The sequence below is a fragment of the Belonocnema kinseyi genome, chromosome 8, assembly GCF_010883055.1.
Source record: "Belonocnema kinseyi isolate 2016_QV_RU_SX_M_011 chromosome 8, B_treatae_v1, whole genome shotgun sequence".
Classification (NCBI taxonomy): Eukaryota; Metazoa; Arthropoda; class Insecta; order Hymenoptera; family Cynipidae; genus Belonocnema; species Belonocnema kinseyi.
In genome coordinates, this window is record NC_046664.1 from 128,647,429 (window position 1) to 128,674,879 (window position 27,451).

Consider the following 27,451-nt stretch of genomic DNA (forward strand, 5'->3'; position numbering starts at 1 on the left):
CCCTCCCTCCCTGGTTCAAAATCTCGGCGTTATTTTTAGTTTGTAGCTTTAAATTTCTTTTATCTCTTTTTTTTATCGTAAAGTTATAATGAATTGCTATGAATTACTTGTCACACACACACACACACACACACATTGAAAGTCAAGAAAATTTCAATTCCAAATGTGCAAAATTGAAGAAATATAAAATGTAAATCCAGAAAAAAAAATAAAAAACCAAAATATACAAATTTTCAAGAAATATTTAAACCCGAATCAAAGTTAAAAACAGGTATTTTCGATAAAACAGTTGGATTTTCAACAATATAGATAGATTTGCACTTGAAAAGAAAATGTCAACCAACTAAAACAGATCAATTTTCAACTAGAAATTTGTACCCCTAATCAAAAGAATTGATTTTCCACCGAATAGTTTAGTGCGGTGCGAGGAGTCTCGATTCGGTGAGTGGAAACATTTGCCTCGCCAACAGTCATCAAGTTGTCCACCGCACCTGCGATAAACTGCCCGTAAGATGATTGCTCATCTATGTGTTTCACAATGTGGCTCACTTTCATTTTGATGACGATCACTTATTCCGGCTTTATGTTCACAAACCACAGACGGTTAACACTTCGTGGAGTTTCTCAATAAACTTAAAGATGGCAGTTAAAATGTAATGAGCTTAGAAATGAGACTACTCACAAACTAGAGAGTTCACAAAATGTATAAATGAGAAAATAGTCTTCACTTTTTAAGAATTCAACAGAAACACTTATTTCACACCCAAAATATAAGAAAACTCCTAATGGAGCTTAACTCGGTTTCAAAAGAAAACTCTGAATAGAGCCTCACTAATTAGTAAAAAAAACTCTTAGTAGAGCCTCACTTGTTTGTAGAGGAAACTCTTAGTAGAGCCTCACTTGTTGTTAAGAAAACTCTGAATGGAGCCTCACTCGGTTAAAGAATACTCTGAATAGAGCCTCACGCGTTTAAAAGAAAACTCTGAATAGAGCCTCGTTGATTTTCTCACATTTTTGGTGGCAACAAACTGACCAAAAAAAATTCGTAAAGATTTCTCAAGCGATCGTTCAAGCTCTAGAGCTGGCAAGTAACTGACTCAGATTTTACGATGACGTTCTCGTCCTCGCATGGGACAAGGGCTCTTTTGAAAAAAGGTTTTCGTCGAATTCCTGATCTCATTTAGGAATGTTACCAAAGTTTACACTACTTATCGCTGTAACATAAACAATCGCAGCTCGAAGCGCAGGCATAGAAAGAGTCGAAAGCATGATCGAAGAATCATAACTTGAAAGAAAATTTCACATCATATTTCATTCTATTTAAATTTCTACCTTAGTTATTTAGATATTATTTCTAACAAAATGTCTTTTGACAGATAAAAATCTACGTAACTAAACATAATTAAACACTGTGCTAGGTGCATGCTGCGTTTGCTAATAGTCGATTACAACGCACCTCCTCATCGGTCGGCCGTTGCGATGGCTACAATGAACGAATTGAAGTTGAAATTTTTCCCCCATCCACCATATTCACCAGATTTGGCCCTCATCGACTATTATCTGTTCCCTAACGTTTAAAAATCTCTCGCAGGTAAAATTTTTTAGAGCAACGAGGAAGTCATCGATGTTATAAATAAACATTTCGAGGGAGTTGACAAATTTTTCTATAAAAATGGTATCACTGCATCAAAGCACCGTTATGAGAAATGTATCAGTCTTGAGACAGATTATGTTAAAAAATGAAGTGAAGCAAAAAAGAAAAAAAATTGTTTTTCCTTATCAGGCTATTATATTATTACGAAAAGATGTAGGATTTAGCACCTGAGATCAATGTCCTTTAAAGCAATCAATCCCTACGAAACCGGAACGTGTACATCGTCCACTCCTGCTTCGTCTATTCTCAAAGATAAGCAAGAACAGGAAATTTACGCAAGATATTTTATATAACACTGCTCCTTGGAGTCCGGTCTCTAGCCGCGGATGACCTTACACACAGACGGCACATTTGGAGATGTAGGTTTCACCTCTGGGTGCTTTTTTAAAGCTACCAACCTTTGTACAATGTTATGCAGAATAGTCTTAACGGACAAGATGAAATGATCCCAGAAGAACAACCTTATGCATCTGGCTTGCGATGGACTGAGTCTGATGTTGGCAAACCAGGATTATGGTAAGTTGTCTAAGAAATGAAGTTTTCATACCTCCAAGGCAGCCGACCCCCAAGGCAGTCCGAAAAGAAGAGCTTGATATTTCGCCCGTTTTTCTTCCTCCTTAGGTGTGATATTATCAGCGGCTGATGCCGAGAATTCAATCACGTATATTATCTTCGTCGTCAGAACTTGAAAGACAATATCAGGCTTTGTAGTACTGATACGTTGAATCGTAGAGAAGGAGAAATTATTATGAGAAGCTGTAGGCTCCAGAAGCTACGAACATGGTTCCTTAGAGTCCGGTCTCTAGCCGCGGATAACCTTACGCGGCAGATGACACAGTTGGAGATGAACGTTTTACCGCTGTATACTTTTTTAGAGCTACCACAGTTTGTACAATATTATGAGGAACAGTGTTCATATATTATTAATAAATAAGAATTAATACACTAATAATAATTATTATTACTATAACTTTAATCCATATCCCTTTTAGGGTAACAGTAACTCAGTCGGTGAGGAAGGTAGTTCTAGGAGGCGGTAATGGGGAGGGGTAGCTTCTTTGAGGGGTCTAGAATTCCCGTGGTGTTTATTTAAATAACACATTCGTTCCGCAATACTGCTCCCATCCAGGTTGATGATCAATCTTTGTAGAGATCAGTTCAGGTGAAGAGCTTGACAAAGCCACCATGTAAAATTCTACACTCGGGACTATTAGTAGCCAAGGTGTTTTGTTTCAGGCGTCATGCACTCCACGAACACTTCATTATGCATTTCTTATGAACTATTTGTTTCCACAAGTTTCTGTCCTGACATACCTCTTTAGCTTCCTTCACGTTCATAAAGTTTCTCATACAAGCTCTTGTGTTTGTATGTCACTACTGACTTTATGCATTTTCATGTTAGGTCCAGGTTTCGCTACCGTAACAGCACAATGACTGTAAATATAGAATTATATATTGTTCTTTAACTGATATATTTTTACTTCTGATATTAGATGCTGCTTTACCAACTACCTTCTTACCCTCGTTCAAACGCCTATATAACTCTCAATATATCCTTTCGGCATAGTTTAGGACAAGATAAGTTCTTGAAACCCTAAAAATGCCAACCACTAGTGCTCTTACCGTAGTTTTCTTGATAGTTATTCAATATTTTATCAAAAATAAACCACACTTCTAAACGTATTTTCTGGATTGTTTAAATATTTATACTATCAGCATAGTTCTGCATCGATTGTGTGCCAACCGCTATCCAGTGATGGACGAACTGTCGATTATCTGTACTGGTGACCAGTACTAGGGCAATACTGCGCCAGTGGTGAACTATGGCAGAGTACACAAATTTTTACGTAGGATAGTACAATCTGCAAATAATAGAATCATATGTATTACGATTTTGCACTTATTTTACTATGTTTATTAATTAAAATATAATAAAATATAGTCATACAAACGCCAAGTACAAACCTTTATGCCAAATGTTAACAGAGAAGTAGAAGAAAAGAAAAAGCTTGAATGAAATCATTAAATTAAATAATTCATTTTTATAAAAAAAAACGTACACATTTTTTGTCATAACTCAGTGTAAAATAAAGCTTTTTATCATTTTTTGGTTACATTTTAAACATCAAACAACGTGTTACCTTATTAGATGTTTATTATCATTTTCATGGATTTCAGAGGTGTTAAAAACGAAGAAAAACATCAGTTTTAAGACAGTTTTGGCCAGTTTTAGAAAAATGGTGTAGTTTTTCGGAATCAATTTTGTATTTTTATCATGCATATATATTAAGAAAACGGTCGACTACAAACTAGAGTATATAAGAATCATAAAATTTATATATACATCAAACCCAAAACGAAATTAACGCTTATCTCTGTTTAAAAATCCAATAACCTTGCGATAGCTATATTATTTGATTATAGGGCTCGAATTTTTACGATAAACTACTTCAAATTTAGCCGAAACACAATTTCCGTAAGGAACATGCTCGTTTTTTCTTTCGAATCCACGGGCATTGATTTTCGAGATATCGATGTTCAAGAACTTTCCAGTTGCGAGTTGAGCGCTCTAACGTACGTATTCGCACCTCGATATCCTGAAAAACAAGGCAGTACGAAATTGGTGATCTCAAAAATGTTATCTCACTTTGTTAATCAATCAGTGGCGTAACTAGAATCGTGGACGCCAACCTTGTAGCATGTAGGTTAATCCTGTTTGTGTCCAGTGTGAATACGCCAAACTTCTCAGAGCATACGAAAACTTTAGCATTATACGGGTAATAGTACCCGTTAGAAAGTCACTTCGCGCTGAAAAGATAACAGGAAAAGAACGGCAGAAATACCATTTCTTATCGATCAGAGTGGGTACGGCCAGCCAATCACGACATATCGCGCTCAACTAGCACAGAGATCCAGTCCTACGGGAGACGAGTCCCACTGAATTCGACACTCCGGCTTCGACGATAAGGGTCTATATCGAGCAGAAAAAATATTTGGTTATTGGCTGAGCATGTTCGCTGGGCAACACGGTCTTTCAATCCTATTCAGCGCGCCATGTTTGAACTGTTCGAAAAATGAAGCAAATTTAAAATTGTATTTATTTAATTATTAAACATAATAACGCTAAGTAAATATTTTTTTTAGAATGAAAAATTATAGTTTGGTCCACTAATTAAAACTTAAACAATAATTTTCGTGTAAAAATTTCAAAATTAAACAATATCCTTTTTATGACAATTTCAAAGATGTTTTTTTTAGAGACTTTTCTTTTAATGTTTGAATTTTCTACTGTTACTCATTATAAAAGAAATATATTCAGATATAAAAAAGAACCAATATTTTCCCTTATAAACAATTTGTTGGATTTTAATTTCGAACCGTCACTGGATTTCAAAAATGATAATTAAAAATTTAATGACATTTATAAAATATAAATAAAGAAAAGAAAAAACAGCATAGACCCTGGAATAAAAATGAAGCTAAATGATATATAATAATCGACAAGCGTTCGCATTACATATTCTGTTCGCATCGAATACATTCTGTTCGTAGAATAAAGTTCGGTTTCTCAGAAATCAAAGAAGTTTTTACAAAAAGTTTTAGATCTTTTTTCATTGAGGGAAAAAGGTGAGTGCGACGTGAAAATTATGTTCGACGTGCTTGCGCTGGACTCGGATCGCGAGAACATCGCGCGACGGCTTAGCGTACATTGGCGAACGATCCACGTCGAGCGCAGCACCGAACATAATTTTCACATCACCCTCTCTTTTTTATCCTAATAACAAAAGATCTCAAAGTTTTTGGAAAAACTTCTTTGATCCCTTAGAAGAAAATATTTGTATAAATTCACTGCACGGCCCTGCAATGTTTTTAGAACATCGTAAAGGAAGAATGTTACATAAAATTTTCAAGAAAAAATATAAATTCCTGCAAAGATCTGGCAAGTTGAACTGTTATTATTGACTGTCAACACTCAAATTTTCAAAATTTTCTAAATTTGCTCCGGGGATAATTCTTCTCCGCATGCTCGAGCGCTAAGATGGTTATTGCATGAGGCATGTTCCATTATTTGTTCTTTGTTTTGATCAGCAATCACGAGATTTTCTTCTTCGTTATCTAACAAATTTTTTTCTATGTTATTTTGTGTCGTGACATAGAACATTTGTAGCGAAAATCTCAAATTCATACCACTTAGTCTTCAAAGTCTTATTTTCAATCTGAGCCAATAATAAAAATTCAGAAAATATTCAATCTACAATAAATTGAACAATCTACAATAAATTGAACAATCTCCAATAAATTATATAATCTATGATAAATTATATAAGAAAATTTCTCTGAAAACTTTTTTCTATAAAATTGCACAACACACCCAGTGGACAAAAAACTATGAAAATCCCAAGAACGTCCTTGGGAAGTTCCTAGGACGTCCTTTTCAGGCTAATCAACGTCTTCAAGACGTCCAATGTGCTAAAGATGACCTAAAGACGTCTTAAAGACATGGACGTTCTCAGCACATCTTATATACTCACATTGGATGTTTTAAGAGCATCCCGATGATGACTAAAATACATGTTATATAAGAAGTCTTAGGGATGTCCCAAAGACGTCTCTAGGACATCCCTAATTTATTTGGTCACTGGGCAATTAGATTTGCGTAACTAGTATGTAGCAAGTAAATTATTTCTTTTTAAATTCTCTAAAAAACGTTTCCCTATAAAATTATATATTATAGTTGTAATAAGGAACTTACCTGTATGAACTTCCTTCATATGTACATTTGAATAAAAATTTCCTAATAAATTCCTTGTGGCAATTATCACACGTCGACATGGCATTTTTCTTTAGTTTATAAAGTGGTAAGTTGGTTACGAACGAGTAAGTTAAATTAAAAAGAAGTGTGTCGCCTGTCAGAGTTCAATTTTTTAAATCGTTGATCGGAGGTACCCAACTAATAGACTCATCCAAAAGGGATTGGCCTACGATTATTTTTAAGTAGCATTCGATTTTTGATCCTACTCCCGGACTGGAAGTCCTCATTTTTGTAGTTCTAAAAGCTTTCATGGGGGTGAAAATGATTGGTAATTACTCTATTTCGTTCGGACAATGGCTAAAAGAGATGACGGGCTAAGCATTTCTCTCTAGCTTTAAGGATACATTGGTTACTATTATACTTCAGTGGGTTAAATTAAACTTTATGCAAGTCCCTAGCATCGCCTACACCTCACACCTTAGTCCCCAGTTACAAGAGGAAGACATGAGAGAGAGAGAGAGAATGCATCGAAACATTCATAGTTCAACACACCAGAGCAGTTGTTATAAAAATGTATTATCTCTGACCTTTCAAGCACAGGATGCGTTGTTATCGTGGAGCCTCGCTCACCACTTCGTTTACTTCGCGTATGACAGTGCGCTAGCTAGCCGAATTCATACTTATTAGGAGAGACAATTCGCGTACGGAGTTCCGCGCAAGATAAAATACCAACGGGCAAGTTGGACTTTAATTCGGATCTTTCCGTTTGGACAATTAGTCCGATATCAGGAAGAAGTGATAAACAACTGCCTGGAAGTGACAGGTAGCATGCACCTCGTAGGCCATGGTATGGGTAGTCTTAGTAGGGTTTACTGCTGATATTGCATTTTTAGTCTGGGAATAGCCGCGGCCGGATGCGGTCCGTGTGACCACTAATTGCTGAATTTTCAAAAATGTATGCAACTAAGATTTTCTGTCAGACACGTGCAATGTTTCTATTCAGCTAAAGTAAAATATTTAATTAATTATTGCGTTAATTGCGATAATTCAGGTTTCCCAATGGATATGCTTTTCTTGTAATTTTGTGAGTTACGAAATCGAATTGGTTGTTAATGATTGTATTGGTTATTAAACTTATCCGCTGATTTGTTTGTTATTATTTTCACTTCGAGGTGTATTAAAGAATTGTCCAAAATGTTTAAATAATGAGATGGTTTATTTATTCATTAAGGTTTAGATTGCTTACTAACAAAATAATATACATTTCTTTTTTAAGGTAATTCATCTGAGTATGATAAACTAAAATGGAAGGGGGAGAGCGCTGTTATTTATTACCAATTCTAAGACCATTTTTTTGAAGATTCAGAAAGTTTCTGTACGAATGTTCGTAGAATACAAAAAGAAGAACAATTAATCCTAATGACTTTTTTTTGATAAAACCAAAATTTACCAGAGTTTTAGCATTTACAACAATACAAAAAACCCTCGAAAATGAACATTTTAAGCCAAATAACGCACAATATGAAAAAAGGCAAGAAAGAAAAATGTTGTTTTTGAAATGCCCTACAAGATTATCCATAAAAACTTTTTGAATTTTCTTGAAAAATAAAAAATTCCAATTTTGACAGCATAATCCCTTCACTGTGCAGACCGAAAGTCGCAAAGTGGGCCCAAAATGTGCGGGACGTTCTACTGGATGAATTTAATTGAAAATTTATACTGAGGGGGCATTTTGGTCGCTGAATACGAATTAGGGGTCAAAATTCAAAATTTCGAAATGGCTGATCCAATATGGCGCCAACAAATTTTGAAAAATCGAATGAGTTGGCGGATTTAGATGAAAATTGGTACTCGGTGGTTATTTGGGTCGCTGAATACCAATTCGAGGTCAAAATTTGAATTTTCGAAATGGCTAATCCAATATGACGACCAAAACCTTTTAAAAATCCAGTGATTTGGTGGATTTGGATGAAAATTGGTACTAGGCGGTTATTTGGGTCGCTAAATACGAATTCGAGGACAAAATTTAAAAAATTTTCGAAATGGCTGATCCAATATGGCGAATCAAAATTTAGGAAAATCTAATGAATTAGCAGATTTCAATGAGAGTCGGCACCAAGGGCATTTTTGGTTCATTGAAAACGTATCTGATGTCGATATTCAAAAATTTATTATCCATTGACATAGGGAACTAACAACGTCAAGTGAGGAACAATTGAATACGAGGATGCGAGACGCGCCTGTTTATCATCTGTTTCTCAACTCCTCTATTGCCACTATGTTCACTTCTTGTTTTTTCGATCGTGACTACAGGCAACTGTTTGTTATCTTCTTTGTTCCTACAATAGTCACTGACGAGTACCGACCGCTGTCAACTATTTTTCAACTCCTCTATTGCGCCTACGTTCACTCTGGGTCACTCGGTGACTGTCGACTGTTCCAGAGTTTCAATCGTTCGGTTCACAAACCGACATATATTCAATTGATATGCACATAGAAGCTGAATAAAAAAAACGAACAAGGTAAGTTTAAATTTATCATTCTAGAGATTATAGTCTTATTGTCTAAGAGCGAAATGCCAAAACTCAAGAGGAAACGAATCGTTGCAGATTCATCGGATGAGAGTTCTTCTAGTGATGATGCAATTGAAGATTATTTGATCAATGAAACTGATAGTATAACTGGAAGCAAACGAAGTGATAAGCGTTAACGAGTCGACACATCTGCGCCTGTAGATGAATCTGCATCTTCAGACGAACCTGATCTACTTGAGTCATCTCATGAAGCTGATGAAACAGAGTCCCTCAATGAATCTGATGTCCCTCTTGGAATGCGTCTCGAAAATACCTCGAAAGACCTAAAGTGGATGGAAAATAGTGTTTTCAATCCTATCATACATCTTTTCATTGATGAAAATCATGGCATGCAGCCTGATGCTGGATTAGATTATAAAATTCTTCCTGCTGAGATTTTCAAGACATTTTGTGATGAAGAGTTCATGGATATGATATGGGCGCTAACGAATATTTTCGCAGAAACTAAAACAAAGACTCTCAGAGAATCAGGAAAGTTGAAAAATAGATCTTGAATATTTAAATTTACTCCTTTAGATATCGATGAACTTTATGTATTCCATGCTGTAATTATTCTAATGGGCATAAACAAAACCAAGATATTTCGATGTACTGGACACCAGACCCTATGTTGCAAACTCCAATCTTTTCAAAATTTATGAAATATTCTAGATTACGATTAATTCGTTCTTTAATTTACTTCAAATTTTCTGATGCTGACAATAGTGATGTTCTGCGTAAGATTCGACCTGTTCTAGATGACTTGGTAGATATATTTCAGGCAACTTACAGACCTGAAGAGAATATTTATATCGATGAGTCTTTATTCTTATAGAAAGGTCGCCTAAAAATTAAACAATTCAATAGGAACAAGAGAGCCAGATTTGGACTAAAATTGTATGAAACCTGTGATTTGATCAATGGTTATACACTAACATTTAAATTTATTCAGAGAAGGATGGGGACGATAATGACATTGATAAGCGAATTGGTATTTCTGGCAAAGTAGTAAAACAGCTAATCGGGAATCTCCATTGACAAGTTCGAACTCTTTTCACTGACAATTGGTATTCATCGCCAATTTTTTTTTGTTAATTAAATAATGAAAAGACAAATGTTTGCGGTACTGTAAAATTGAACTGAAAACACGTATCAACAATAAGTACGAAAAATATCAAAAAAGGGGAAATGAAAGCACTACACTCCTAAAATGTATTTCAATGCATGGCATGATAAAAAGATTATGTCCATGTTGACAACGAAACACATACCCGAAATGATTGATTCAGATAAAAAGAACCCCAGAACTGGCCAAACTGTGATGAAACCGATGTCCTTATTTCATATACCGCTCAAATGGGAGGGGTTGATTTGAGTCACAGAGTATACTTCCATTTGATGGATATCACTATTCTCAACTTTTGCGTAATCTACAAAGTTATTCATTCAGAAATTCGAATAACTTTTTGGATTTCAAAGTCTTACTGGCGAAAGAACTTATCCGAAAACATGGCACTGAACACACCCAAATGAGAAGGCAATCATCAGGATTAAGTGAACGGGTTCAATTTTCAGGTCCTCACTTTCCTGATAGTAACGAAAAAGAGTTCAAAGAGTCCCATATAAGAAAGAAGTAATTTATACTTTATTCTGGAAGCTGTTTGTGATGAAAAGCATAAATAATATTATGCTATAATTAAAAGCTTGTTTTTGATGTTTTAAAATGAACAGTTGCATTTGGAACGAAAAAATTTATTTTGCACCAAAAAGAGACGAATTTTCACAAAATATAAAAATTTTTAACCACATATAAATTCTCTACTAAATTGTTGAATTTTAGAACCCAAAGTACGAGTTTTCAACAAAACAGTGGAATTTTCAACAAATCATTAAAAATTTTAACTAAATATTTACATTTGTAGGTGAAAAACATTAACTTCTAACAAAAAAGGAAACGAATTTTGAAATAAAATTATAAATCAACCAAGCTGAGCTTTTAAGTAAGATAGTTCAAACTTCAACCAAAGACATTATTTCCCAAACTAAAAACATACATTTTCAACAATAAATCTGAAATTTCCGGTCAGGTGCTTTTCCAACTAAGCTATTAGAGGGATTAGAATAAGAACTCTTAATCCAAGAAAATAACGCCAATTTTTAGCTAGGTGTTAATGGTACAAGTAATTATTTTTTTAAATGAATTTGCTATATCATCAGAGATGGTACCTTACCGACAGTAGATCAACCCTCCAAACCATGAAGGAAGAAAATCCACACAATATCGATCAAGTTAAGAATCTTCAATAACAGAAAATGCTTAACGTCTTAATCAGACTAGATGGAATATAATATTTTCAAATTAAAATTATTTCTTGAAAAAAAGATTCTACTCGTTCTTCACTCTATTGGGAATCGAACTGAAAAAATGAATTTTCTACAAACAGTTAAATTTTCAACTAGAACATTAATTTAATACCAAAAAACATTCGCTTTTAACTAGCAGGTTGCAATTCTTACTACATAGGTGAAATTTCTACAATCAGAGATATTTTGAATAAAAAAATAAATGTTCAACAAAATAGTTGAATTTTTAATTTAGAAAAATCGTTAGTTAATCAAAATAGATTTCAATGAATTTGTTGAATTTTTAAGTCAAAAAGACGAACTTTCAACAAATCATTCGAATTTTCAACCAAGAAGTATGACTTTTTAACAAAATTGTTGAATTTTCAGGAGAAGAATTTAATTTTGAACGAAATGATACCATTTTTTATCGAAAATACTATTTATACTATTTCTGGTCTCTAAAGTGAGTCAGAGACGTGTAGAGTAATTAATTTCGACACTAAAACAACCTGAATTCTTTGATTAGAACATCTGCACTGTTTAAGTAATCAGTTAAGTTTTATTTTAAGAGATATAGTATCACGGAATTCGACAGATTTTAAACAATTCTGAAGGTTTTAAGTTATTTTTTTGTTTAATTCAAAGAAATTTCGTTCCAAAATGCATTTTTAAATAGTTTGTTCTTAATGCTATACAAAATTATCAATAAACTTAAAAATAAAAGCTCAAATAGTGTGATGTATTTTTGTCACTCAGTCTAGGAAACTCCTCGTACGTGGATCCCCCTACATCCCAATACGTAGTTTCACTTGTTTTTAAGTGCATGTAGTTTAAAGTTGGGGAAATTAAAAAAGTACTAAGGATTAAGGAAGGCTTATCTGCTCTTAAATGTTTATCGTTAGAACGAAGGTTGTTGGAAAAAACTTTTACTTGCCTGGAATCCCAGTTATCAGTGCCTGGATCGTATTTATATGTGGGCTTGAACTTGATCTCTGCTTCCTGAAATCCGACAAGAACTTTACAGAGCTTGCGCTGCTGTACAAGTTGGTCCAGTTTTAAGACGTGTGAAAACTGACCAGAGTTTATGTAATCCTTTGCAGTGGGTAGATCCATTTCAGTTATCCGATAATTAAGGTCACCCAGCCAGTATATTTGACTGAAAAAAAATGAGAATTTACAAAATAATTGAATTCAATAACACGGCAAAACAGAGAAGACGAACGAAAGTGCAAAGTACTGAAATGTACCAAACTCGTTAGAGCCCGCTCTTTCCGCGCAGTGTCCGCCTTTCCTGTAGTAAAATCTCTTTAGTGTCCTCTACTATCGTGTCTTTCAAACTTTTGAACCCGGTTATAATGACCATTACAAATATTTTTCGCCTTGTGGAACTGACGGATTGTACGCGCGTCATGCAACAAAATTCTGATCAAGAGTAAAATCGGAATTCTCTGTCTACCGAAATTTAAACAAGACGCAACAAGCATGGCATGAATAAATAGTGGTGTAAAATGCATTTCCACATTTTTTACTCTAAACCCACATTACCATTTCCGGAGGAAATAAATCTGTAATTTTTTATTTTTCAAAATTCAAATAATAACATGTGTCACCAGGAACTCATACTTCAGGGTTTAAGCGGAACGTGACATGTTTTGTAGGAATCAAAGAGGAGTCTTTACGAAACAAAACCATACTAATAACTTTTATTTTTAATCCACTCTCATCCCACCTGCAGCGCCACAAATATGAACCAAAAATAAAAAAACTACATTTTTACATATTATTGTTCATTTTTAGCTTTCAAATTTTTCTACATACAATTATTTTTCTGAATGTGCAGTGTATAGAAATAATAAATTAACCCTTGTTAATTCTTTAAACAAATATAATATGTTTAAACGATTATTTTTTCAAGAAAATTTTTTTAATCTTGGTTTCTGAATTAAACATAATATTGAATGATTTTGAGGAGTGGTGAATTCTGTTAAAAATGTTATTTCATTCATTGTGTCTTCCAGTATGTCAGCTTTATATTCATAAAAGACTTACAAATGCCGTAATAAAATATAATCTAAATCCATTTTATGTGCAGTCTAACTATAAAGCTGATAAAAAAAAACATTATTTTTTTTACCAAGGACCATACGTTTCTTTCTTCTATCTGAAAACTGTTTTCTGTAATTGTTTACTACTTTTAGTAAGTACTGTTTTTGATACTCATTTCCTCTTTATGAAGCAATTGAAGTCTGATATAATTTAATACCTCTTTCAGCAGCATTATTCACTACTGCAATGTCAAAATTGGCCTGTTTTATGAATGTTATTATTTAAATGATTATAAATAAATTGCACTAATTGCACAAAGTTAACTATAGTAATGTGTCCATTGTCTTAATTACTATAAATTAGTTAAAATAAAGCACTTTTTCCTAATACAGTTTGTACAGAGAAAATATTAAAACTTGAATTCAGAAAATACGACTTAAAAAATATTATTGGAAAATAATTCTTTAAGAAATTAAGAAATGGTTCGTTTATTTTCTCTATACACTGTGAATTAAAAAAATAATTGTATTTATTCTTTTTTGTTTCATTTTTACAGTTATCGAAAAAAAAAACTGTTTGAGAAAAAAAATTCTTTAAACCAATAGAGATTGGTGAAAAATTAAAGGAAATGTATAAAAAAAACTTGTAATTATTTAACAAAAAGTAGCGTAGGGTATCAATTTCAGAAAAATTGAAAATCTCCGACTGAATTTTTAGAAATGATGTAAATAAACATTAACACGTTCCCATAAAACCCTGGAGCATGAGTTTAATTTTTCGAAAATCCGAAATTTGCCTATGTTAATCAAATGAGATTTTGAAGTGCCCGGTAGCACGTGTTAACATTTGAATTTTTAAAAGAAAAAAAATTACGCATTAATTTTCTCCAGAAAAGGAAACTTGCGGGGGGGGGGGGGGTTGACTTACCATGTAGCTCGAAAAGCGTTTTTTGGACCACCCTACTTTTCAACCATTTTAATAGAACATTTTTCTAAAGATAATATAAATGCTCTCGTGTGTGAATTGTGTTTTGAAAATTCCAATCGTATAATATCGAATTTTTTCTCTGCGTACATAAAATGGATTCCTAACACGGCCCTGAAACCAACGAAAGTGACGTTTGCGATACTATGAAAGAACCTGCCTCCAAATTCTCGACACGAAGGAGATTTCAATGTACATAAATTATTTTATTCTTTTCAAAAACCTACTTATGGTCTTTAAATCCTTTAGGTATGTACGGCGCGGTGCTGTCGACACATCGCGCAAAAGAGAGCCGGCCACAAATGTCAGCATAATCTTGATTGCGCCTTTCGTATTCCTCGCAGTGAGCAGCCAAGTGAGCATTCACAAAACAGACCGAAGTGTTGTGAAACGAAAGGCTTACTGCGACGCCTCCTTTGTTGCCCTTCAAAATAAATTTAGTTTACAATGAGAATTAAAAGTAGATCATATGGTAAAGTGAAATGTTCTTACAAATATAAGTACTCTAGAAACTATCAAGTAAAGAAAAAGATATAAGTATGGACATTTTAATTAAATTATACTTATGCATAAAATACTTTTAAACCGAATACTTTACCATTTTCCCCATAATTCCCGTGCCAACTGTATCTACGGAGACGTTTTTAATAAAAGGTACATGACCATCTTGAGCAAAAACGATCAACATCATGCCCACGAGTCTGACTAGTGCAACTTGCTCGTATGTTGCCTTTGGATGCAGCGACTTAGTCACAACTTGCCTGGAAATATTTTAATGTGAGAAGAATTAAATTTCTTGATTCACAACTCCTGTTCCTTTAACGTTTGAAAATTGCTTGCACATTGCAGAAGCAGTTGTACTAACAATTCAACAAATTTATTTTACAAAATTTGTATTGGTGTTTGACACTTTATAAATTTTACTAGATAGATAAACGTTTATTTTTAGGCCTCCTGGCCTTAAAAAATTGACTAGCTTACACTTGCATTTTTTTATAGAATTTTCTTACAACTACGTCTTACAAAGTACTATCCATCCACACCTTATAACTAATCCGCTCGCTCCTGTAGCCTAAACTTCCTCGCCTCGCCTCGCACGCATTTCGCTCTTTTGTCGCTATGCCTCACATTACCAGTCTCTGTCTCCGCGGCTAACACCTAATACTTAACTACTATTTACAATATTTACATTTCTCTTACATCTACTTCCTCTCCTATTTACAATCTTTCCTTCTCCATTCCTCTTTCTCCTTCCTTCTCTTCTTCTTTATCTTACCAAACACTCCCTTCACCCATGCTACTGCCCTTTTGTCACCCATTTCATGCAACAATACCTCCATGCTTATCCCCCTTCTTTCCACCTCTTCACATTCCTCCAACCAATGCTCCAATTTCGCACCCTCCTTCCCGCACAATTCACACATTCTCTTCTCTCCAGACAGCCAGAACCTATTATAATTCTCCATGTAACCGCACCTCATTCTCGCTATAAGTTCCTGACTTCCTTGCTCTCCTTTCTTACACAAATATTGCGCTCACTCCCTTGGCATAATCCACACATAGTTTCCGCTATACTTTAACTCTCTTATTCTCTCCTCTCCTTCTGCCTTCTCTTTCTCCATGCCATTCGTTTGAACCAACTTATATACCTTCCTTCCTTCCTCGTGCATTCTGCTAACTTCATCCATCTGCAATCCATTCGTTCTAAAATACCTTTCCCTTTCCACTTCCATCTTTGCACCACTACGTCTGTTCTCCTTCTCCCATCAACACTCCCTGGCCAACTTACTTCCCCCCCCCCCTTCCAAAAATTTCTCCTCATACTTACACGCTGGACTCCCTGTTATAATCCCTAAAATCGTTCTTACTGTCTCCCTCCTGACAATATAGTTCGGCGTATTCCTTGCCAACCCCAGTATACACTTTACATACCTCTCTATTTACCTCCTCACTTACCTTCCAACCCCACACCTCCACTCCATAAAATAAAACACTCATCACTAGCGAATCAAACAATTTCATTATCCTTTCAAAATCATCTGCGAACAATCTTTTTCCCAGCCCCCACACCTGCCTCATCACCACATTTGCCCTTCTCACTCTCTCTCTTTTATATGACCATCCACTCCCCCATTTCTTCGAAACAGGAAGCCCGGGTAAACAAACTCTTTCACCTACTGTACCGCTTTTCCCTTCCACTTCCACTCCCCTCTCCCATCTCCTTTCCTGAACACCATAACCTTCAACTTGTCCGCATTTAACTCTAACCTATTCTTGTCCAAGTAACGTCTCAACCTCTTCATCATCTCCTTTAAAGCCTCTTCGCTCTTTGCCAACAGCATTATTTCATCTACGTATGCGAGTGACTATATCCTGACTCCTCCTACCCTAACTCCTCCTACCACTCCGGCCGCTAACTTACTTTCCATATCCGCGATCAAAATGGTAAAAAGCGTTGGGCTAAGCGGGCACCCTTGCCTCAACCCCCTATCCATCCAGAATTTTTGAGAGATTACCTCTCCTCCTCTCACCCTATCTTTCGTCTCCTCATATACCTCCCTTATCCTCTTGATCAGGCCCCTCTTCACTAGCCTCTCTTCCATTGCCTCCCACAACCTCCCCCTATCCACTGACGGCAACGCGCTCTTTAGGTATACAAAAAACACGTACACTTTGGCACCCTTTTTTAGTTAATTCTCTATCCACCACGTGTTGCAAGACGTAAATATTGTCAATAGTGCTCCTTCTCTCTCTAAAGCCAGCCTGCATCTCCGGCAATATTCCTTTCCCCTCAACATCTTTTCGCAGCCTATCTGCTAACACCATCGCGTATATTTTGTACGCAGTATTCATGAGCGTAATTCCTCTATAATTCTCCTGCCTCTCCCTATCCCCTTTCTTATACAGTGGTACGATCAACCCCTCTCTTCACACTCTTGGGAATCCCTCCCCCTCCATACTTTTTTCGCTACCCCCTTCAGCCTCTGCCTTAACTCTTGTGTGCCAAACAGCCACGCTTCGTTCTCTATCCCGTCAATCCCTGCTGCATTCGAGTTTTTCAACTTCCCTGTCTGCTTCTCTATCCCCTCGTCGTTCAGCTCCTCTTCATCTAACCCTTTGTTTCTTCTAATTCCCTCATCTCTCTTTCGAGTATCTGACCCCTGATTACCATTCCTTTCTTCTTTTCCCTAAATACCATCTTTTGCACACAACCTTTCACTTTCTCTTGTAGATCCTCCCATATCTCGTCCACGGACTCCCCCTCAAAGCTTAAGTTGCCCAACTGCTCGTGATACTTGTAAATTGCCTCTCTCGCCCATGCCACCCTCTCCCCTAACGGCCCTTCTTCCCCATCCTGCCTTTCGCAAACCTCCACCTGTATCCACAAACTTAATGGCTGATTCAATGATTCCACCCTTCCTTCCACTGCGAATTTCTCTATCTCCTCAAACCCTTGCATATTCATAATCACGTATTCTATCACCGATACACCCCTCTTACTCACATATATGTATTCTCCCTCTTCGTCCCCTTTTACCATACCATTCGCCACCTCCCACCCTCTATCCTCCATCCAGTCTCTTAGAAACTCCCTCTATTTATTTATTATTTTATCCTTCGATTTTCTTTCAAAGCTCTCCCCTCCCTGGTACAGGCCCCCTTCCCGCCCAATTCTTGCATTAAAGTCTCCCTCCATTACCACCATACCCTCATCTCTCTCTCCTAGTAAGTTTTCCACCCTTTCTTTAATCCTTTCCAATCCATCCTTATTGTACACGGTCACAAACTTACACATCATTCCTCCTATCTTTACAGCCCTCATTTGCACGCCCTCCCTCTCTTGCTCTCCACGAACTTCTTCCTCTAATCCATCCCTAACCCCTATTATAATTACCGCACTAGCCCTTCCTTTCCTTTTTACTTTGACCGCCTCTTATAGCCTCCGCCGATACCCAATTAGCAACTTTCGCTCTACTCTATCCCATTCCTTTCTCTCTACCCACCTCTACCAGTCCAATCACATCAAATTCCTGAATATACCTTCAGAAATCCTCATCTTTCTTCTTTACCTTTGCTATGTTCCAGTACAACACCTTTAATATTCCTCCACCCTGCTTTACTCCACCCCCCCCCCCCCCCCTACTTTCCATTCGCCTAAAACTTCCTTCAACACCTCCTTCTCCTCGTCCCATATCCACATTTTCTCGTCTATTTTTATTTTCCGATACCCTACCTTCACTGCTTTCCTTTCTCTCCTCTCCTTCCTAGCCCTGTCATTTAGCATTCTCTGAACATCCCTTTCCTTCCTCGTCAAATCTTGAACGATAAAAACCTTATTGTCCTTTATCCTATTTTTGTTACACATTACCCCCAATTTTTCTTCCCAGGTCTCCAATTCCACCACCGCCACTTCATTCTCCTTTCTCCCCTCCACCCTAGTTTTCCCTACCTTGCCTTTAACCCACCCTATGCTCTGTAGCAGCTCTTCCACCCCGTCCCTTTCTTCCCTTCTCTTGAGCTTCAATCCTTTTATCACTATATTATTTCTCCTACCATCCTTCTCTTTTCTTTCCATTCTCAACTCCATTGCCCTTATACTTTCCCTATCCGCTCTCTCATCCTTTTCATTCCTACGCTCTCCCACTTTCTCTTCTATCATGATCTCCACTTTCTCCCAAATAACTTGCTTCTCACCCTCCCCCCTGTCCACTAATTCCATTCCCGACCTGCCCTCCACCTTCTCCAACCTTTTTTCCGACCTTTCCTTCCACATGCTAATATCTTCTTCCATCTCCTTTATTTTATCCTCTTTTTCCTTCCTTACCGACACCAACTCCCTCTGCAAGTCTTATACTTTTCCCCTCAGCTCTTTTACTTCCTTTCCCCATCTCTCATCTCTTACCCTCAGGTCGTCCCTCATACATTCCATCTGCTCCATAGCCCCCATTGCATTCCAACTTCTCACCGCCTGTCACTGCACACTTTCTCACTACCGCCACCAACATGCAAGTCTATAAATTTTACTATGATATACATTTATGTATTTAATGTTTCCTTGTATGCTTATTTTAACACTAATCAAGGGTTCATACTTTTCTTGCTATGTACGGGTCATATGGGATCCTTTTGATTTCCACGCAATACCGTAGTGTAAAATAACTTCAATTTACGTTCATGGATTTTAAATATGTATGAAGAATCTTTTCTTTATTCCTTTAAAAAAAGAGAATAGTGCGTTGGTGAGTCAGACGACAGCACTTCAGGCTTCCGAGCAGAAGCCTGTGGTTGATTGCCTGTCCCGGTGTCAATGGAAATTTTCCTATGGTCGACTTTGAGAAGACTCAGGGAAGTTTTAGTGAGCTCCTTGCGAAGAGGCTCCGCGTTAAGGGGTCCATCGCTTGGTAGTCGTTCTTTAATTTCGAGTAATGAACACACACATACATGCATCTACATAACACACCAAGGCAGTGAACTGAATCTGTGGATCTAATTGATGACCTCAGAGTCACCGCCCCATCCGCCCTAACCTGGCTGCACTCCTCCACGGCAGTCTGGCTAGGGGAGGCTGGAAACAACGAAATGCACCGAGATCTAAAAGAATCGGTAAAGGTGGCCGATTCGGTGTACTACTTTAAGAATAAACATAAGAATTACGAACTAATTAACTAAGTAAGGACGAGAATGATGTAAACTGTAAAAAATACGTTGTAAAATTGCACTTCAAGGTGTAAATTTATACATATAAAATGTCACTTTAGATGTATTAAAATTACAGGTTAGAAAGCATACGACGTGTTGAAAATTACTACGTTCAGTGTGTGTAAAAAGAGGACTCACGCTTTACATAGTAAAATTTCCCAGATTGGTAAAACTAGCGACCGCGCATAAATTTCTATTTTATAAAGAAAATTTCTCCACTTTATAGTGATTTTAGATTCATCCGTATAATATTCCAAATTTGTGTAATTTTCGCGATAGAGCTTTTTTTCGCACTTTTGTTCGTGTGTTATAAGCGAACGTATATTTTAGTTTGCAAACTTTATTGCTCACTTTCGGCGAAAGCATAAATGCGAGTGATAGATTTTAAATTATAAATCTTATGCCATATACGCTTGCGTAATTATAAATATATTTTTAATATGATCTGAATGATTTAAGTATTTAAGGTTAGGTTGATATTTTGGAGAAATTTTCCACTTTCTGTTGTTTTATTTAACGCCACATATTAAATTTCAGTTCAGTTGAAAATTTTACATTTTTGTTTAATTTTGTACATTTCTATACTAATTTCACGCTGCTGCGCGTGAGTCCACTTTTTACATACATTTAGCGTACTAAAATTCCACAACCTTTTTTTACAGTGTATATAAAAACACATTTAGAACTTAAATGCGTAAAGGACTGCCTGAAATAGAGAAAAAGATATGAAAAAATTACAATAATGACTTTATACATTACACTACACTATAATAAAAAAAATATTACCGTTGCTAATACTTAACTTTGCAAAAACATCTTTTAGAACATAATTTGAATGGCCTATACTTTATAATTATAGAAAAATTAGTATAATTTATTTGTTTAAACAAAACAAACCTCAAATCAACATCTTCACCGATCACGAGCGCTAGAGACTGATCTTTTAACTAACGACTTATTTACACTTAACGGTTTCCGGGCATTAATTTCAAATAGGATGCCTTCCCAGGCAACGAAATTGAATGATAGGTAGAGTCCAGATTCCAAAAAATCATCCGTTATTTTAGAAAAGTACTTTTTCTTGACAGTAGGGTCCATATGACCCCCACATGCTGTCTAGAATTAATGAAAAAAATTGTCCATGTTGACACGTGATCCCGGGATTTTATCAATTTCCGTAGTATTTGCATGGTAAAAATCACGTTCTGGTATAATACATAAAAGACCTACTTCTTATTAACTTTTTATAAATTAAATTATGGCGATTACTTCCAAAATCAAGTTCTCCAATTACTGTTTACGTTAAATTTCCCCCTCACCCTCGTCAACCTTATGAGGTGTTCGGGAAATGTCCTTATAAATGCAAAATATTAGCTTCGTGTGAAATTTCTGTTTTCAATTAATTTTTTGCACTCTTTTCGAATGCGTTATTATTATTTGGTATGTCACAAGTTTTCAAAAACTAGACAAATCTTTTTTTGCACTTTCAAAATATTTAAAACCAGACAATTTTTATATAAGAAAACACATTCAATTACATTTTTAAGAAACATTTTTTTATTCATATTCATATTCACTTCATATTTAAAGTCGGAAACGCCCATTCCGCAGTGAATGTGTGCACACTGTGTAAGATCTTTATAGCTGTTATAAGCAACAGGATTGTTGTGAAAATTTAGTCTCTGTGCAGAGAGATGTACGAACAATGTGGCTCAAAAAAGTTGTAGCAGGCAGTCGAGAGAACCAGCTAATTTATAGGTGCGTCTGCAATGACGTAGAGCCCATAAGCACTTCAAGTCAATGGTCTGGATCCCGTGTGGAAATAACCCCATTTGGCCCTATTACAAGTCGGGCATTATTCGGGGGCTATCCGGGTTATTAATTTTGACAAAGTACCCAGTCGGGGACTAATCGGGGACTAGTTGGGATTTTTGTTGTCACAATTTCAGTCGGGGCCTGGTGGGTGGTTGGTTAAGGTCTAGTCGGGCCTTCTTGTTCACTAATTTCCGTGCGGGTAATCTTCAGGCTCTGGTCGGGAGCTAGTGGAGCTTTGGTCGGGTTATTCGTATGTTTGAGTTTTTGGCAAGGTCTTATCAAATGAGGTAATGTCTAAAAGAGCTTAATGCTTTTTTTATTCTAAAACACTAAGAATATATTTAACAATAATTTTACACCGTTTTTTGGAGAAAAGATTGATTCATGTTAAATTCATCTCAACTATACTTAATAAATATATATTAAGTTAATAATTTTGTACGAAAATCAACTTTTTATAAAAACAACGATCAAGATTTTCAAAAAGACGTAATCTTATTTTTTTGTAGTATTTTTTAGAAAATTGTGAACTTCTGGGAACATTTATAAATACCTTTGTATGAAATTTGAAGAAAATCCATATTGGAAAAGATACATATAGATGTAGGTGAAAAGTCTGCCGAAAGTCATAAGGCTCTAAATTTGTACAGATGCTTATTTTTAAATTGATCTGAAAGGTTTGCCATATGCAAATAAGGTCTAATCCTTCATGAAGTTGAAATTGGAAAGAGAACAAGTTTTTGATTAATCAGTGAAGAGCAGTATACTAGTAATAAATTATTGAGCACGGTACAGTTCAGATTTCGCTACCACCTTCATTTAAGTCTTGCGGTTCTGGAATGGTAGCTTTAAAGAAAATCCGGAAGGGCGTGACGGTCCGCCTCTCGCGCAACAGAAATGACGCGTGAATGTTCAAGACAGCAGTCCACACGTAACGAAGTATAATTACCTGGAGCAGAGACTACAGTGACCAACATGGCGGTTCCTTCAGAACGAAGCTCTTCTATTTTAGGGAATTCTAGTTACATAAATTTATGCATTTTCAAGCGTAGGATATGTTTCCCATTAAATCTTGGGTAAATTTGAGCACTTTTAAATATTTAAAAAAGGTTATGGAGATTTCCGTAAATAATAAGTATTTTGACAAACTTTTAGGGGATGTTCCACAAATTTAGGGGATTTGGTTGATATTCCACGCGGATGTATTATCATATGACCCCTACTAGTACCCGATCAGGCAACGGCTAGGATAAGTCGGGTCACCTGACTAGCCTCCGACTAATCTACCGTTAAACTACTGGTCGGGGGCTAATCAGATGACCCGACTAGCCCCCGACTTTAAGTGGGGTCGAATGGTCGGGAAACAGACAATTCCCCATTTGAATTTCTACAGGGGATTGACTACCGAAAAGCTTTTGATTTAACCTCTTATGGACTTATTATCTGTCCGTTGGAAACCTTGGAGATTTACTAGCAGTTTTATTACACATCTCGACACTGAAGAGATCTATACATACCTAGACGTGCCTTAAAGCCGCATTCAGGACGTAACATTAGTGAATGAGTCTCTCCGAAGAAGATACAGACATTTTCTACGACCGATTTGGTCTTTAAATCTGTCGACATTGAGCAGGGTATCTGCGACTGACATTCTTGTCGTTCCGATTCCACTCTAATCGTTTGGGATGGTTAATTGGACGAAGAACGAGTTTACGACCCTTGATATCGCTATACGTAAGATCGTGCATATGCATTAGAGCTTGCATATCTCCAGTGTCTTCATAACTAAATTGTTCTAAGTACAGCCTACATCATTGCAAATGGCGAATACCCTCTCTTAAAATGGCAAAAAAACCACGAAGTAATTGGCAAAAGAGCGTTCCTTTACAAAGCCGCGGAGCAGGCATTCGAGACCTTTTTCCTCAATTTTAAAATCAGAAGTCAGAAAAGTGTATTACTCCAACTAGATGCTTCACTTTTAAAAGCCGGAGAAGAAAAAGCAGAAGTTAAAAAATTTCTCCAAAGAGCTACTTGACAAGAAAGTTCACGGAAACTTGCACAGAAATGTAGAAACAAATGTAGAAGTGTCTGGCACAACAAGTTATCATGAATTTTCTTTCATAACTTCACCAAGTGTAATTTAGACGTTAATTTTCTTTTTAAGAATCAAATTAGAATTATAATCAAAGTTGAAAGCTTCTAGTGGACTATCAACCTACCTAAATTTTCTAGAACTTAGAGCGCTACCACTATCACACATAAGATCTAATTGAACTGTATTTTTGTTGTCAACCATACCAATAACAACATTTTTAAAGGAAGCATCTTCTAAATGAGCTACCTCATCTACACTGTTGATCGAAGTTTTTTTCTTTAGGTAGTCTTTGGTGATATGTCCTTCTTGATTACAGGTATAGCAGGTACTTTTCTTTGGTGGGAGACATTTCCTCCATATTTATCCTGGTTGATGACAGTCGCAGTATATCAGGAGTTTCTTTTGTCCTTTGTCCTTCAGTTGATTTGTTGAAGAGATGTTGGAAGACTCAACTGATTTTTAGTCACTTTATGTATACATTTTTAATTACTCCAGTTTTAGCGAGAAAATTTTAAAAGCTTCCAAAAGTTCAGATGCGGATGTAAAATATCTGATAGGAGCTTGATTTCGAAGTTGCACATCAGAAATACCGTGAATTAAGTAATCGATTATTTCATCCAATTTTACTGGAACCTGATTTCCAATCACTTTGTGGTGGTAGTAAGTACTGAATTCTTCACGAATCTGACACTTTCTTGCCTCAAATAATCTTCGTCGTTCTAATTTACTAGGTCGGTAATCGAACATTTTTTTCATGCCTTTAATTAGATTAACCACAGACATCTCGATATGCTCAGATTTAGAACGAACCATTCCAAAGCATTTCCTTTCGATTTGGAATTGAGAAGAATTTTAGCAAGATTATCATCAACCTATTACGTAACAGATAACAATTCTAGTTTTTTTCCCATTCAGAAAAGTTGCAGTCAGAATCAGAAACTACACTCACTAAGTCACGCTTTGAAATTCGCATATGTGTGCGATTATGACATACTTACTTCAGAACAAACATCTTATTGGATTTCATTCTCGCCACGTAGAAGCTGCAAGTCTCTATGAATGCCTGCGTCTGTCGGCACCACCTCAATACTCAAAATGTCTTCCATCCAAGTTCGTTGTATCCAAGTTCGGCATAAATGAATTCTGTAATTATGCACAAAACAATTCCGCAATTTTGCACACAGCAATTCTACAATTTTGCACATAACAAATACGTAATTTTCTACACAGCAGTAGGAGAAGTCACACACAGCGATCTATGCTTAGTCCAGATAAGTCTACCCAGAGTCATTATGAAATGGTCTACAGATTTTTCAACCAAATTTTCTCGTTTTCCAGCACAAATCAAAACGCAGTATTTCATCTTGATGAAAAAGTTTCCCTTTAAATTGAATATTATTCAAGGATTTTTCTTATTATTTCGAAAATTCCAGCCTGAATCTGAGGTGCTGAATGGCACCTGGGTGAGGTGTCTAGAAAGGTGAGTTTGAGATATCGGGCTACCTCTCAGAGAGCGCAGCCTTATCCTTGCATGCGGGGCTCTACAAGGATGGTCGAATCCCTTTCTCTAGCTTCTCGTGGGAACAACAATGACAACAACATCAGCGGAGCCTCGGGATCTTTACGTGGACGGAGCGACTGAATCGTGACTTTCTAGAGTGCTACGATGCGAGGGTGGCATGATATGCGGTGCGAGAAACACTTGGAGCTATCGCATTTCTCGCAACAGCGACTGCGAAACTATGCCGAACTACTCCAAAAAAGGGGCTATGTAAGTGGAACACCTACTCTACCATATCTAGAACAAGCCGGCAACAGAGAAAGAGAGGCGACAATAAAACCAACAGCGGGCAGGCATCTGATAGAGGAAAAGCGATGCTTTATGATCCAGAGAAACGTCAACACTCAGGTTTCTCTAAAACTTGAAGATCTGGCTGAAATGGATAACGAGTTTCGTGGACATTTTTCCGAAGAATCCGACCTCTAGGCTATCAATTGCTGTGTGTATAATGTAGCGAGAGCTTTGGCCGATACGAACCGTAAACCAAAACCAACGGATAGTCAAAAGACAAAAAGACGAATGCATCAACTCGCCATAAGGTATGGCTGGGCAAGACAGTACGCGTCCCGTATTCAGTATGTGATTGACTACATCAAATCTGGCAGAAATTTTACCCCCAAGCTTCTAAAGTTCGCGCGCGAACTCCGAACCCGTTATCACACACTTAACAAGTCAAAGCTGCTGACCATCACGCAACATATTATGAATGCATGCATCTGAATTCTTCTGTTCCGCGGCTCTACATCTCATTCCATCAAGGTGGTCGCGGAATACTGAATCTTGAATATCTTTCAAGATAATTATTCTGGGTACAGCACATAGAGTCGCAAATGGAAGAGACCTTCTTCTTAAAATGGTCAAGAAGCAAGAAGAAGTGAGCAAAGTAGCGTTTCTGTACAAAGCAGCGGAGGAGGCTGCTGAAACACTCGGACTTAACTTCAGTATTAGGGGTGAGCAAAATGCATCAAATCTTATCTATCTCGAGTACTCACTCGTGAAAGCCCGGATTAAGAAAGAACAAGAGAAAAACTTTCGTGATCAGCTCCTCGATAAGAGGATGCACGGTATTCTCTACAGAAATGTGGAGGATCAGTCAATGTCGTGTGAGCTAACGTTTGCTTTCCTTAAATCGCCCGGATTGAAGCCTGGTACGCAGGGTTTCATTTTTGCATGCCAGGACGGTGTCATTTCCACCTTAACATATCGTCGCCACATTTTGAGCCAAGACATTCCCGATGATAGCTGCAGGGCGTGCCATGCACACCCCGAGCATTTAGCTCACATACTATTTAGTTTCCAACTCACGCGGGAACGACCTACATTCAAAGGCACAATGCGGCGCTAAGAGTGCTTTATCACCATCTCTGTCACTCTTACGGCATTAACCTTAATATCGCTCCTCTAAATGCTCCTAGGGACACTCGAAGCATGACCTGGTTCTTCTTGACTTCGAGAAGCGAACTATGTTCGTTATCGAATTTTCGGCACCAGCTGACAAAAACATCATAGAAAAGGAGAATGAAAAGCTAGAGAGTTATAGAGACCTTATAAGGGAGTTGAAACAATTGTACCCGAAATATTCTGTTAGACTAATCGCCCTTATAATCGGCGCTCTTGGAGGCGTGAGGCGTTCACTGGTTAATAGCCTGAAAAGCATCCCTGCCTGTCAACAATATGCTAAAACACTTGCGGCAAAAATGCAGAAGGCGATCGTCCTTGGGTCTCTCCGTGTTCTCAGGGTGCACGAAACTTTTGCCGTATCGTCGTAATGATTCCATTACAGACTGTAACCACCTATCTCACGGTCGTGAGACGTGCTTGTCGCTGAAATTTTACCACGATTTCGCTGCGAGCGGGTGCATTTGTTTAGATTAGCACCCTCTCCCGGCCAAATCCTGCGGTTGACCTTATGACAAACTTTTAA

The 27,451-nt window shown here is 36.8% G+C and overlaps 1 protein-coding gene across 3 annotated transcripts in view; it reads right to left on the reverse strand.

Annotated features, from left to right (window-relative positions):
* The window catches only part of LOC117177943 (inositol polyphosphate 5-phosphatase OCRL), a 404,171-nt gene that overhangs the window by 280,638 nt on the left and 96,082 nt on the right, over positions 1–27,451 (reverse strand). For all 3 annotated transcript variants that reach the window (XM_033369070.1, XM_033369071.1, XM_033369072.1), the window contains 3 exons: positions 14,955–15,117; positions 14,584–14,780; positions 12,261–12,482 (listed from right to left, as the gene is read on the reverse strand). In XM_033369070.1, coding sequence (XP_033224961.1) covers positions 12,261–12,482; positions 14,584–14,780; positions 14,955–15,117 — 582 coding nt within the window. The remainder of the gene's footprint in view (positions 1–12,260; positions 12,483–14,583; positions 14,781–14,954; positions 15,118–27,451) is intronic.